At 41.3% G+C, this 14719-nt stretch overlaps 1 protein-coding gene across 3 annotated transcripts in view; it reads left to right on the top strand.

The window, feature by feature from the left end:
* Positions 1-14719, top strand: part of TTC29 (tetratricopeptide repeat domain 29) — a 286353-nt gene that overhangs the window by 45236 nt on the left and 226398 nt on the right. For all 3 annotated transcript variants that reach the window (XM_070385623.1, XM_070385625.1, XM_070385624.1), the window contains exon 6: positions 1884-2069. In XM_070385623.1, the coding sequence (XP_070241724.1) occupies positions 1884-2069 (186 nt within the window). The remainder of the gene's footprint in view (positions 1-1883; positions 2070-14719) is intronic.

Here is a 14719-nt window from a genome sequence, read left to right as displayed (position 1 = left end):
TGAGCGACTAAACACAGCACAGCACACACAGTGTGTAAAAGCTGACATTATGTAGGTCTTAAAATTTCTTTGGGAACATTGGAGTCACTGTGTACAGTTTTCAAAAGTTAATTTTTGATGTAATCAGCCTATTGTCAATTTTTTCTGAGCCTTTTGACTTTAATCTTATAGAAGTACCAATGGGCAATATATAAATGCTTTTCATAATTGTAATTCTTTCAGGCATATATAGATTGACTCTTCTGATAGTAGTGAGCAATTAATATCACTTAATTCCAAAATCACTGCAGATGGTGACTGCAGCCATGAAATTAATAGATGCTTACTCCTTGGAAGGAAAGTTATGACCAACCTAGATAGCATATTCAAAAGCAGAGACATTACTTTGCCAACAAAGGTCCATCTAGTCAAGGCTATGGTTTTTCCTGTGGTCATGTATGCATGTGAGAGTTGGACTATGAAGAAGGCTGAGCACCGAAGAATTGATGCTTTTGAACTGTGGTGTTGGAGAAGAGTCTTGAGAGTCCCTTGGACTGCAAGGAGATCCAACCAGTCCATTCTGAAGGAGATAAGCCCTGGGATTTCTTTGGAAGGAATGATGCTAAAGCTGAAACTCCAGTACTTTGGCCACCTCATGCAAAGAGTTGACTCACTGGAAAAGACTCTGATGCTGGGAGGGATTGGGAGCTGGAGGAGAAGGGGATGACAGAGGATGAGATGGCTGGATGGCATCACTGACTCGATGGACGTGAGTCTGGGTGAACGCCAGGAGTTGGTGATGGACAGGGAGGCCTGGCGTGCTCCGATTCATGGGAGTCGCAAAGAGTCGGACACAACTGAGCAACTAAACTGAACTGAACTGAATTCCAACAGATAGTGATTGCTGTAAAAAGTCCTTGGAAGGGTAATCCATAGCCTACCATTTATTTATGACTGTATTTTTAGCACAAATGCAAAGAAATGCAAAGATTATGTATTTTTTCATGTCCACCAATAGAATGAAATCTACAAGAGAGAAGGACAATTTAGCACAAACATTTCTGTTTAAGTTCATGACTGTTTGCAGTGAAGTTTGTAAGACTTTACAGTTTATCTTACAGTTTACTTCACAGTTTATCAGTATAGTTTTTTGTGTACAAATAGGTCATATATTTGCCACTTTAGGGGAGAAAAGGGATTTGATAAACTGACAACTAATAAACTAGTAACTTTCTGAGTGAGAGGGATGACTAGTATTAACGCATTTTCAGCAGAAGAAGATACTCATAGAAAAGATAATGCTAGAAATCTACTGTTTCTTAACATTGCTAGTAACTTGTATTGTCAGAAATGGTGTTGTAACGTATATGGAACATACAGTGATCATTTCTTGTATCTATCTATAAGCTGCATGCTGACTTTTCCTATTGGGTGAAAATATTTTGATATTTTTAGATTTCATCTGCTTTTTTCCTTTATCTTTTGCCATGGTTAGGAAACATTGCTTTCTCTGGAATCTCTAAATACTTTTCAAATCTTTAGTGGGATAAGTACTTGCTGATACCATATACTCATTTATTCCAAAAGAACTGAGCCCATTGCTAGCAGACACCATTCTGTTTTTTGTCTTATATAAAGACTTCTATTTCAACCAAAGAGTATATCAGTCTAAGCACTCCAAAAGATTTTTTTGTTGTAGTTTTTCTCAAGTGTACATCCTTTAATTAATATAAGTAGTTTAATAGTTAAAACACATTAATTTTTACATTTCCAGTTTTTAAATAGTTAATCATGCTTTTAAAGAAAAATAGAAACTAAATGTCACTATATTGGTTTGCCATTTGAAGAGATGTGCCTTGAGACACTTTTCTAATGCATTTTCTGATGTTTTTCTCTCTTTGAAGAATACTTTGAAGAGGTCTATAATAACTTGTACGCTCTGGCCTGTTACTTCAATAATTCTGAAGACAAGTGGGTTAGAAACCACTTCTATGAACGATGTTTTAAGATTGCTCAAGTCATCAAAATTGACGGTGGGAAGAAGGAAGCCGAGGCGCATGGACACATGGGGCTGCTCTTCGAGGAGGATGGTGAGTAGCCCTTTGCCAGGCTGCCCAAGGGGCTTTGGAGGCTCTTGAGTCCAGGCAACCAGAAAGCATGTAGGGGTGGAGAAAAAGACTCAAGGCTTGGTGTTAAGAATGTAAGTTGTGTGTGCTATGTGCTCAGTCTTGTCCAACTCTTGGCTACCCCATGGTCTGTAGCCTGCCAGGCTCCTCTGTCCATGGGATACTCCAGGCAAGAATACTGGAGTCGGTTGCCATTTCCTCATCCAGGGGATCTTCCTGATCTAGGAATTGAATTGAGCCTCTTGAGTCTCCTGCCTTGGCAGGTGGGTTCTTTACCACTGTGCCACCTGGGAAGAATGTAAGTTATTGAGATTAAAAAGCAAAGGGATGTGACTTTAGACTCACCCTCTGTATTGCTACACTCATACCCCAGCTGCGCACTCAGCCTAGAGTTCCCAGCAGCATCGTCACAGAGAGAAAACTTCTTCCCAGTCTTCCACCTACATCTTTCCTCCGTATTGCACCATTTCGAATTATTTTTCCTTTTGTATAGACCTTTTCATTCATTTTAACTTGATTTCTCATGTTTGAAAATGGGAAAGAGGAAAGGCACACATGGTGATTTTCCTAATATGCCAAATCCCGTATTTACAACCTCTATAACCCAGGTACCACTTGTGGTTACATCATAATTTCTGGAGGAAATATTTCTTTATAAATAATGTCATGCTTTATCATATTATATTAAGACAAGCCAAAGCCTGAGACAAAACAACAAATTCATCAGAAACATATTTCTTATGGTGGTTTAAGAAAGATTGTGAGTAGAAATTTAAGAATTAAAGTTATTTGTGGAAGAATGGTGGTTAGATCATTTACAAACCAAATATATGGGGAGATGAAAATATTTGATCAGAAATAATTCTATTTCTCCCCTCAGAGCACTCTCATTTCCACGAGAGTTTGTCGCAATAGGGTTAAGTTAGAAAATATTTGCTATTTTATGGCTAGAACTGCCTAGGACTTTGAGAAAGGAGGGGAAAAAAAGGCTTTCATGCCTCAGGAAATTGCACGTTGTATTCTGCGGCATGGTAGGTACTGGAGGGCTCTCCTGGGTGATAGGTATGAAGAAGAGCAGAACAATTCAAAGTGGAGAGATCATGGGTACTAGATTCAAGGAGGGCAAGGTGGAGCCAGAAGGAACTGGTGTGGGGAGGATTCACTGGTGGTCCAGTGGCTAAGACGCCAGGTTCCAAATGCAAGGGGGCACAGGTTTGATCCCTGGTCAGAGAACTAGATCCCACATGGTACACACAGAGGCCAAAAAAAAGGTAAGATGTAAAAAAAGAAGGGACTTGTGGGGGACATGAAAGATGGGTGTAATTTAGGCAGGTAAAGAAACAGGAATATATTCTGTAAGATGGAACTACATAGACCAAAGCAAAATTAGAGAAAATGATAGGTGCAGCAACTCGGTTAAAGTGCCAAGTATGTTTCTGAACAGTGACGGGGACTGAGTGTGTATGGAAAGGCTTGGGTTCAGAGTTTGGGCTTCTGTTCCTTCAATCTAAGGAAGGGAGTGTGATAGGAGTCTCACTGTGAGACCCCATGGGAAGAGAAAGGGGGAGTGGTTAGGAAGCTGCTGCATTCATTCCACCTTGAAGGAACAATTCAAGACTATTTAAAAGAATATATTTGAGCATATCCATAGCAAAAAAAAAAAAATTTTTTTTTTTTGGCTTCCCCTGTGGCATGTGGGATGTCGCTTCCTCAACCAGCGCTTGAACCGGTGCCCCTGCCTTGGGCGCATGGAGTCTTAACCATTATACCACTACAGAAGTCCCTTACAGTACAATTTATGACGTCTCAAAGCAAAAGATTAGCAACATTAAGCAATACCTTTACAACCGAGTTCTGTGCAGTCATGAAATTACAAATTAGAGCCAAATTCATTCGTTTAGCGAGTATTTGTTTAGGACCTAATGTTTAGAGATAAGCTAGCAAGATAGACAAAATATTTTCTTTGCGACACTAAGATTCTACTGGGAAAAACAGGCCTTAACCATTCCTAACTATTGTAACATATGAAGTAGTGGTAAATGCTGTGATGAAAAATAAGGCAAAGGAATAGATAGCAGTTGCTACCTTGCATACAGTGATCACCTTTTAGAAGATGAGGCATGAAGAAGGTGAGGGAGTGAGCCTTGTAAAAACCTGGAGGAAGAGGTTTTAGAGAGAGGATGCAGGGAGTGCAAATGAAGGCTCAGCAGTGTCTGGAACTCAGTGAGGAAGGTGGGGGATGAAAGAAGAGGAGCCAAGTTTAAACCAGGAGGTTGGGATCACATGGGAGCTTGTAGGCCAAGCTGAGGACTTTGGATTTTATTCTACATTGTATGAAAAAGTGAATGTGAAAATGTTAGTTGTACAGTCATGTCTGACTCTTTGCAACCCCTGTAGCCCCATGAACAGTAGCCTGCCAGGCTCCTCTGTCCCTGGCATTCTCTAGGCAGGAATACTGGAATGCTGCCATTTCCTTCTCCTGTGGATCTTCCCAACCCAGGAATTGAACCTGGGTCTCCCGCATTGCAGGCAGGTTCTTACCGTCTGAGCCACCAGGAAATCTCAAAATATATATCAGTTTAAGAAAATGTTCATGGTACATTAAAGAGAAATAAGATCCAAACACAAGGTAAAATATAATTGTATTTGGTATGTGTTATGTACTAACCAAGTGTTCACAGTGGTTGTTTTTTGAATGTGGGGATCATACATAGGTGATTGTAGAATTATGTACTGAAGAGTTATTACTTACTGTAATTGAGAAGTTGTTAAAATTCTAGAGCCTATTGTTAAAAGTAAGGTTCAGTTTTCCAGATTGTAAAAATAGAATAAATTCTTGCTTAAGTAAAATTCAAAGTAAAATCTTTGAGTGAGCTTTTTAAAATGATTATTCTCATTTCATAAGTGAGGTAAATAGTTTTTAAAGCTTTTAAAAAGTGATTACCTTTGTTTTGAAGATGAGGAAACTGTGGCACAAAGAAATTGAGCTTGTTAGTGCTGGGGCTAGTGCTGGCTCAGCTGGCTTCAGAGTCTGTGTTGGCAGCCACTGCCCTACGCAAACCAAGAGTTGCTTTGCTTTCAACTGTAAAAATTCCTGAAAATTACACACTGAAGTGTAATTTAGCACTTTGTTGTTCTCTACTGTAAGTATATCCCTCAGATGTTGTCTGTCTTATTTTGTCTTTATAATTGGAACCATCAAATTCTCTAACTATGAAAATCAAATAATGGAACTTTCAATTACGGACTCCAAAAAAAAATTCAAGAAAGAAGTAACAAATAATATAGGAAAATTAAAGCTGAAGAAGCCAGGGCTACCCTGATGAAAATTTAAGAGTGGCCTCATTGAGTTTCAAATAGCTACCATAGACATATTCTGAACTTTTCTATACATTTTATTTCTGATTTTTAAAACTTGGTGTGATATTTTTTAATTTATTGCAGTAAAAAACACATAATAGAATTTACCATCCTATTTGTGAGTGAGTTCAGTAGTAGTAAGTGTATTCTCACTCTTGTGTAACAACAGTTCTGGTCTCCAGAACTTTTTCATCTAGCAAACCTGGATCTCAATACCCATGAATCAACAATTTCTGACTTTTTAAAATCTGTGAATATGTTTGTATTGGAGGATTTATTAATTGTTTTCTTTCTTTATTTATTCATTCTTCTATTCATTCACTACTCAACAAATGTTAGAGCTACTTACTAATGGTTACCAATACAATTAGTAACCATATCAACTTAGTGACTGAGAGTGAAAATAGTTTGGGAAATGTGATCAGGGTGGGGCTGCTGTGAGATTACATTCATGGATCAGTGGCTTACTCATAATTAGATGCCCCGCCCTATAGCATGATAAAATGCACCCAAATTCCATAATAAATAGAATGTTTTGTCTATAAACCTATTCTTAAATTAGATTGTGTTTGTTTGGTTTTTTTTGCAACTCCTTTTTGAAAAATCTGAACTAGTTTTCTATGCCCTTAATCAATTCATTGGCCACAAGATCCATGCATGCCTTTATTGCCTGATTTGATAAAATGATTTGAGTTGATATTGATGAAAGTTTTAGAGATTCAGTTTATAAGTTCATAAGTTCATTAATTAATTCATTCATTCATAAGTTCAGTGTACTTACGAGGAGGATAAACTAGGACTACTTAAAATATGGGACTAGAGTGCCATGAGGGCTCACCTGAACACGGGGTCCCCCTGAGGTGATGGTGTGTAGCTTCCGCACATCTGATCTGATGGGTCCAGACAAGCCCCAGGGAGGCCCCGCAGCAACAGCTAGGTGGCAGCTGTGCCCAGAGGCAGGTGGCAGCCTCCTGGTTCCAGGGCGCCCATTCAGGTTAAAGCAGGGTCCCAGCCGGCAGATGGCAAAGGGCAGTTTATCACAGCGCAGTGAAGCAGGCTGCAGTCCAGGGCATGGCTCCAGCACCCTCGGGGAACTAAAGAGCAAATGAACATGAGCAGAAGCCATGTCATGGGGACTGGGCACCTGGGTGCAGTCAGGGCCATTGTTCACCCACAAGTACGCCGTGTGCCCAGAGCACAAACTCTAGTCTCCACTGCTGCTAAAGATGGTGCTGGTATGCAGTGTGGACTGGCTTCCACTGACTCAAAGGCTGGCTGTCTATTCTCCAGTTCAGGTATCTGCTAGGGTAGCAGGCATGGAGTACTCATGGTCTGACAAACACCTGTAGCAGATCAGTGGCCATGTCTTCCTTCAGAATCGTCACCTACTTGGAAGGACAGATGGACAAGCAGCACTGGAGAAAGTTCTCAGACCCTGGGCTGGTAGGAGACATTCCCGTACATTCTAGAGGAGCACACAGAGGTCTGGCAGGGCTGGATGTCAGAGTCTGGGAGAGAGATGGTTTTCTAAGAGCTGTGATTAAGGAAGCACCAGGCTTCTGCCTGGGTATGGTCTGGGACCAATAACAAGATGATGTGCCAGAACATTAACTTCAGTCCTCTCTTGCCAGGTCACTATTTAGTTGTTGGGTCAGGGAACTAGGATCCAAGTCTTGCAGTTGCAGCTTTATTGGTCGTAAGCAAAGAACTAGTGGGGCTGAGCACATCAGCATTCAGAGTTGAGCAAGAACCAACAGCCGTGACCTTCCTTGCTTCCACTGACTTAGGATCTGAGTCCAAGCCTTGCCTTTGACCAAATTGATGAACTTGGTACTGAGACTAGCCAGTTTCCTTGGAGTCTTGTAAGAGTTGAGTCTGTTTTCTGGGAGAGCTAACCTGGAAGATTAGAATTGGTCAAGGAAACACTTGATTTCTATCTAGCTCTCTGTCCTGTCCTGTCTCCCCTTAGTTCAAAGAGGGCTGGCTTCAAGCAGCATCTCTCACTCTACCAACAGTCTATTCCATTTCAACTCATATGGACTTGGAATGTGGACCTCCCATCTTGGGAGACAGAAGGATGATAAGAGTAGATGTTGGGTGACTACCCTTGGTGCTAATCATCTTCCCTGAGAACAGGCAGGGGGAGGCCCTTGTAGGAACAGCTTAGGAAGTGCACATCTTCCAGTTCCAAAGTTTTTCATCTGTAGCTGTAACACAGGGATTGAGTAAAGGCTGACCCAGACCCACAGCGCTGATGCCAGATTCTCCTAGTAACTGGGACTTCTACAGAAGAGTTGTCCTGGTTGGCTTGGTCAGTTCAGGGCCTACAGTTTACTGTTGACAGCCAATTCTTTGGACAAATTCTGGATGGTGTATTCCAATGGGATTTACCAGGGGGGCAGAAGGAACCAGAAGGAGGGTGGTGTTATGAAGGTACAGTGGAATGGCTCCCCCTCCCCCAATCCATCTAGTAGGGCAAGACAGATCCAACACGAGGGGCCCCACTATATGGGCTTCCCTGGTACCTCAGGTGGTAAAGAATCTGCCTGCAATGTAGGAGACTGGGTTCAATCCCTGGGTTGGGAAGATCCCCTGGAGAAGGGCATGGCAACCCACTCCAGTATTCTTGCCTGAAGAGTTCAATGTACAGAGGAGCCTGGTGACCTACAGTCCATGGGGTCGCAAAGAGTTGGATACGACTGAGCGACAAACACACACACACACCGTTGTAAAGGACTGTCCCCTTTACCATCTTCATCTCATGGAGGGAGGTAGAATTTGTAAGCCCACTTTTCTTGTCTTGTACATAGATTTGGTGGTGGTTTAGTCACTAAGTCATGTCTGACTCTTGCGATGTCATGGACTGTAACCTGCCAGGCTCCTCTGTCCACGGGATTCTCCAGGCAAGCATACTGGAGTGCCATTTCGTTCTCCAAGGGATCTTCCTGACCCAGGAATCAAATCCAGGTCTCCTGCATTGCAGGCAGGTTCTTACTTCCCTGGTGACTCAGAAAGTATAGAATCTACCTGCAGTGCAGGAGACATGGGTTTGATCATGGGTTTGATCCCTGGAGAAGGGAATGGCAACTCACTACAGTATTCTGGCCTGGAGAATTCCATGAACTGTATAGTCCATGAGGTCACAAAGAGTCAGACACGACTGAGTGACTTTCACTTTCACTCTATACTGTCTTGTAATAGTCAGCCCTTTCCTAACACATCCTCCATCCATTGTAAGGAAGATGCCCCCTTTCATTTTTTTTGCATGAATTTTATGAGGGGCAGTAGTTCAGCTTTCCTCTCAGTGAAGTGTCCACTGTGTATTAGGTAATTACTTTCAATATCATACACACACACCACCAAAGGAATTCTATCACTGAGAGTCCTAACCCCATAGGGCTTCCACTGCTAAGGATTGTTCAAAGCTAGTTCCTGCTAATGATCTCTAGCCAGCCATCCTGAAGGCTGAACCACAGTATCACTAGCATTTTCTTCCCAGTCCCATCTTGGTCTTTGATTTCTTTCCAGCCCCCCTGACTTGCTTCCAGAAGGCCATGTTATTGGCCTGGAGAGATGCCCGGTTTGCTGGGACAACTGCCATGCTAACAAAGTAATTGGTCAGCCGCACTCACAGCAGGCTTACCAGAGCCGTGCTGCTCTGAGGAAACTCAGAGAGACAGGAGCAGAGCAGGTGTGCAGTCTCCCATTGCCCTTCCATTGGATGCTCTGTGTTTAGGGAACTGTTGTCATACTCTTGGTATAATTGGGGACCAGACCCAATAACAACATGACATGGCAGAGCCTTGACACAAGCTCTGTCTTGTCACCTCAGCATTGACCATTTGATGTCAGATCAGCCAGCCCTTCCCCTATGATTGGTATGGAGGAGCGGATGAGGTCTCTGCATTATGACTGCGATCACAGGATTGTTTGTTGTTTGGAGAACGAAATGGCAACCCGCTCCAGTATTCTTGCCTGGAGAATCCCATGGACAAAGGAGCCTGGTGGGCTACAGTCCCTGGGGTTGCAAAGAGTCAGATATGACTGAGCAACTAACACACATAGAGTATGGCAAAGAAAATTATAGGATATGTCATAAGGTTTGCCACGTAGGCATTCATAATTTTGGGAGCCCCAACCTCTTTCCTGTCAGGAGAGAACTCTAGGGTCTAAGCCTTCGCTATAGATCAGGATTTATTGCCCTAAAAACACTAAACCTAACATCTGGTCCCATCACTTCGTGGGAAATAGATGGGGAAACAGTGGAAACAGTGTCAGACTTTATTTTTTGCGGCTCCAAAATCACTGCAGATGGTGACTGCGGCCATGAAATTAAAAGACGCTTACTCCTTGGAAGGAAAGTTATGTCCAACCTAGATAGCATATTCAAAAGCAGAGATATTATTTTGCCAACAAAGGTTCATCTGGTCAAGGCTATGGTTTTTCCTGTGGTCATGTATGGATGTGAGAGTTGGACTGTGAAGAAGGCTGAGCACCGAAGAATTGATGCTTTTGAACTGTGGTGTTGGAGAAGACTCTTGAGAGTCCCTTGGACTGCAAGGAGATCTAACCAGTCCATTCTGAAGGAGATCAGCCCTGGGATTTCTTTGGAAGGAATGATGCTGAAGCTGAAACTCCAGTACTTTGGCCACCTCATGCGAAGAGTTGACTCATTGGAAAAGACTCTGGTGCTGGGAGGGATTGGGGGCAGGAGGAGAAGGGGAAGACAAAGGATGAGATGGCTGGATGGCATCACTGACTCGATGGACGTGAGTCTGAGTGAACTCCGGGAGTTGGTGATGGATAGGGAGGCCTGGCGTGCTGCGATTCATGGGGTTGCAAAGAGTCGGACACGACTGAGTGACTGAACTGAACTGGTTTCTTTGGAACTTTGCCAGAGTCCATCTCTTTTTCTAGGAAACTAGTCTACAGGGTATCAGTTCTGGACAAGTTAACCGTTATTTGTTAAATCTGGAAGTTCTGTGTAAGGAGTGACGTGAACATGCAGAGACTAGGGTCAGATTATGAACACAGAAGTGGTATCCTTTAAAAACTAGGACCAAGTCGGTAAGGTGATAAGCTTCAAAAGGATCTCTACCACCAAAGACTCGCTATTTCAAAGAGTGGATCAAAGCGGAAGCATCAGTTAAGCCAGAAGATCCCTGTGCTATACAATACGTTCTCATTAGTTGTTGGCTTTCTATGCAGTATCAGTAGTGTACATGCGGTGACCTGAATGCAGAGGAAGTCCAAAAGGGGGGGTGTATGTATGTGTATGGCTGATTCATTCTGCTGGACAGTAGCGACTAACACGTTGTAAAGCAACTATAGTCCAATAAAAATTAATTAAGAACAAACGAATGAACAAAAGTAAGAGAAGATCCAATTTCAGTCCTAGAAGAATGCCTGCTAGATGCTGGAATTGAGTTAGTGCTAGTCTTACCAGTGAGCAGATCCAAGGGCAGACTGTCCATTCCGCTCGCCTTTAAATACCTAGACTAAATATTCCCAATTGAGAGATATAGAAAATGAAAGAAAAACAAACCATTAATCTGAAAAACAAACCTATAAATGCAATAATTAGAAAATTTCCTAGTGTCTTCAGGAAGATACAAGAAGACAGAAAAGTTTAAGGATAAAACCAAATGAGATGACAGTGAGCACCAGATGAAGTAAGGAAGGCTTTCAGTGAAATGCAGATTTCATTTCAGTGAAATGAAATTATTCATAATTTCAATGAAATGAAATTAATTGGTAGAATTAAACTACAGAGGGGAAAAAGAAAAGAGCAGGATTGTGTGCATGTTCAGTCACTTCAGTCGTGTCCAGCTCTTTGCAACCCTATGGACTGTAGCCCACCAGGCTCTTCTGTCCATGGAATTTTCCTGGCAAGAATACATGCCTTCCTCCAGGAGATCTTCCCAATCCAGAGATCAAACCGTGTCTCCTGCATCTCTAGCATTGCAGACGGATTCTTTACTACTGAGCCACAGGGAAAGCCCTAGTGTATAAAAGTTGACACCATGGAATATTGAAGCAGTGGTTTGAGGGCAGGCAGACTTGAAACGTTTTCCCAAAATGTAGGTGAAAGACTAAGAAATGAAAACACTGACATTATGAAGTTGGAAGTTTCTGAGATAGAATAGATAATAGCTGAAATGAAAACAATAACCAAAGACATTTTAAGAAAGCTTTCTTGACACCCCCCCCCAAAAGATCTGAGTATGCAGACTGAAATAGCTCTTTATTTTCTAGTCAAAAGTATAAGGAAAGATCCATAACTAGATAATTCTCTGGAAATTTTTTGAACGACTCAGATTAAGACAGATTCCCACCTTTATCTGAAGAGAAAACACAGATTGCCTGCATTGAAAGCAAAATTAGTCTCATTTTTTTCCTCCTTTGCAACAAAAAATGCCATGAAACAAGCAAACAAAAAGGTAGAGTCCAGGGGATTTGAGGGTAGGGGAAAGAGAATGGGCTGCTGTAAACTTGAGAATATGCTACAGAAGTAAGTTCTATTCCCATGTGAAGCAACTGGAAGATATTCTTACACATGCAAGCTTCAGAAAGCACACTGTGGATGTGGTTTCCCTGTATGCCATATTCTGTAACCCGACAAGAGATAAATCAAAAGTAAAAATTTTAAGAAGAAGGGGGTCCTAATATAAAAGAACTGACAGTATGCACTGGAATTGGTTAAATATTAAGTGTATACAAAATGTCAATAATTTTGGAGATAGAAAATACAAAGTATAAAAATCATGTTGTATACAGTATACACTCCTTTGAAGGAATGTTTAAAATTGTGTGATTTAAATTTTTCCCTTTATGACTTTTTAAACATTTTATGGTAATGTTAATTACTTCAATGTCTTATTTTAAGATTAAATTTTATAAGAAACAGTTAAACATAAACTATAAAAAATAGAAACTATAAAAAATAGAAACTATAGGCAAGCATTTAGTTTAGTCTTAGATGGGAAAGACCTTTGAAACATAAAAACAATGGAACAAAGCACAAGAAAAGTGATGGGATTTATGGAAAGATAATGATATCTTCTCACTGCTCCAAGCTCAGAACCAATTCAGAAGAAATATGGGAATCAAATAGATCATAATTGCTAAGGCTAGGTGAGGAACAGAGCTTATATCTGTTCAAATCAAATCTGTTCTCTCACAGGATTCATCATAACCACCTAGTTGCTGCAAGTCAGCTCATGCTCAGACTTTCCTGTGGGTTCTAAGCCTGTGCCTGTGGACTTCAGGATGGCACTTGAGAACAGAGTCTAGAGAAAATGAAAGTTCAGGATTTCACCAGTCAGATATATTGTTGTTCCTTCTCTGTGGTAAGAAGTAAATAGGGAAGGAGACAGGAGGTCCCCTCATGCAAACAGAAAGCTAGTGAAATAGCTTTCCTCTTTGAGAAATACTAACAGATTTGATACATACTTCAAGAAAAATGATTTATTGAAGACCTCATACAATTAAAGAGAAGCTAAAACTTGAAATTATTGGAAACAAATATGGTAACAGATTAGTATAATTGTTATATAAAGAACATTTACAAATTGGTAAGAAAAAAACACTTAACACACATAGCATTACTACAAACAAAGCTAGTGGATGTGATGGGAATTCCCGCTGTGCTCTTTCATATCCTAAAAGATGATGCTGTGAAAGTGCTGCACTCATTATGCCAGCAAATTTAGAAAACTCAGCAGTGGCTACAGGACTGGAAAAGGTCAGTTTTTTCATTCCAGTCCCAAATAAAGGCAATGCCAAAGAATGCTCAGACTGTCACACAACTCCCCTCATTTCGCATGCTGGCAAGATTATGCTCAAAATTCTTCAAGCTAGGCTTCAGCGGTACATGAACTGAGAAATTCCAGATGTACATGCTGGATTTAGAAAAGGCAAAGGAACCAGAGATCAAATTGCCAGCATCTGCTGGATCATAGGAAAAGCAAAGGAATTTCAGAAAAACATCTACTTATGGCCTCATGACTACGCTAAAGCCTTTGACTGTGTCACAACAAATGATGCACATTTGATGAAATACAACAAACTGTGGAATATTCTTAAAGAGATGGGAATACCAGACCACCTTACTTGCCTACTGAGAAACCTGTATATAGGTTAAGAAGGAACAGTTAGAACTGGACGTGGAACAACAGACTGGTACAAAATTGGGAAAGGAGTATATCAAGAGAACATCAGGTGACAGGTATATTGTTACCCTGCTTATTTAACTTATATGTAGAGTATATCATGTGAAATGCTGGGCTGGATGAATCACAAGCTGGAATCCACAACCTCAGACATGCAGCTGATACCACCTTAATGGCAGAAAGCGAAGAGGAACTGAAGAGCCTCTTGATGAAGGTGAAAGAGAAGAGTGAAAAAGCTGGCTTAAAACTCAACATTCAAAAACTAATATCATGACATCTGGTCCCATCACTTCATGGCAAATAGAAGCAGGGGGGAGTGGAAACAGTGACATTCTATTTTCTTGGACTGCAAAATCACTGAGGATGGTGACTGCAGCCATGATATTAAAAGATGCTTGCTCGTTGGAATAAAAGCCACGACAAACTTAGACAGCTTACTAAAAAGGAGAGACATTAGTTTTCTGACAGAGGTCTGTCTAGTGAAAGCTCTGGTTTTTCTGGTAGTCATGTATGGATGTGAGAGTTGGACCATAAAGAAGGCTGAGAGCTGAAGAATTGATGCTTTCAAACTGTGGTGTTGGAGAAGACTCTTGAGAGTCCCTTGGACAGCAAGGAGATCAAACCAGTCAATCCTAAAGGAAATCAATCCTAAATATTCATTAGAAGGACTGATGCTGAAGCTCCAATATTTTTGGCCACCTGATGGGAAGCACTGACTCATTGGAAAAGACCCCAGTGGCTGGGAAAGATTGAAGGCAGAAGAAGGAGGAGACAGAGGATGAGATGGTTGGATGGCATCACAGACTCAGTGGACGTGAGTTCAGGCAAACTCAGGGAGATAGTGAAGGGCAGAGAAACCTGGCATGCTGCAGTCACAAAGAGTCATGCACACAAAGAAAATAGAATGACACGACTAGGTGGCTAAACAACAATAAATTATATACAATAAAGTCTTATCCAGCCAGTCAAAGTGCTATTTTCCAATGATTATAGTAATAAGAGCCACTACTTATTGAGTGCTATGTGTCAGTCACTATAAAAGTCCAAATTCTGGCCAATGGTTTATGAGTACTCACTTCCAGG

The sequence above is a fragment of the Bos mutus genome, chromosome 17 (assembly GCF_027580195.1).
Source record: "Bos mutus isolate GX-2022 chromosome 17, NWIPB_WYAK_1.1, whole genome shotgun sequence".
In the NCBI taxonomy this organism is placed as follows: Eukaryota; Metazoa; Chordata; class Mammalia; order Artiodactyla; family Bovidae; genus Bos; species Bos mutus.
Note: the sequence above shows the minus strand (reverse complement) of the source record. Positions and strands in the feature narration are given on the sequence as shown.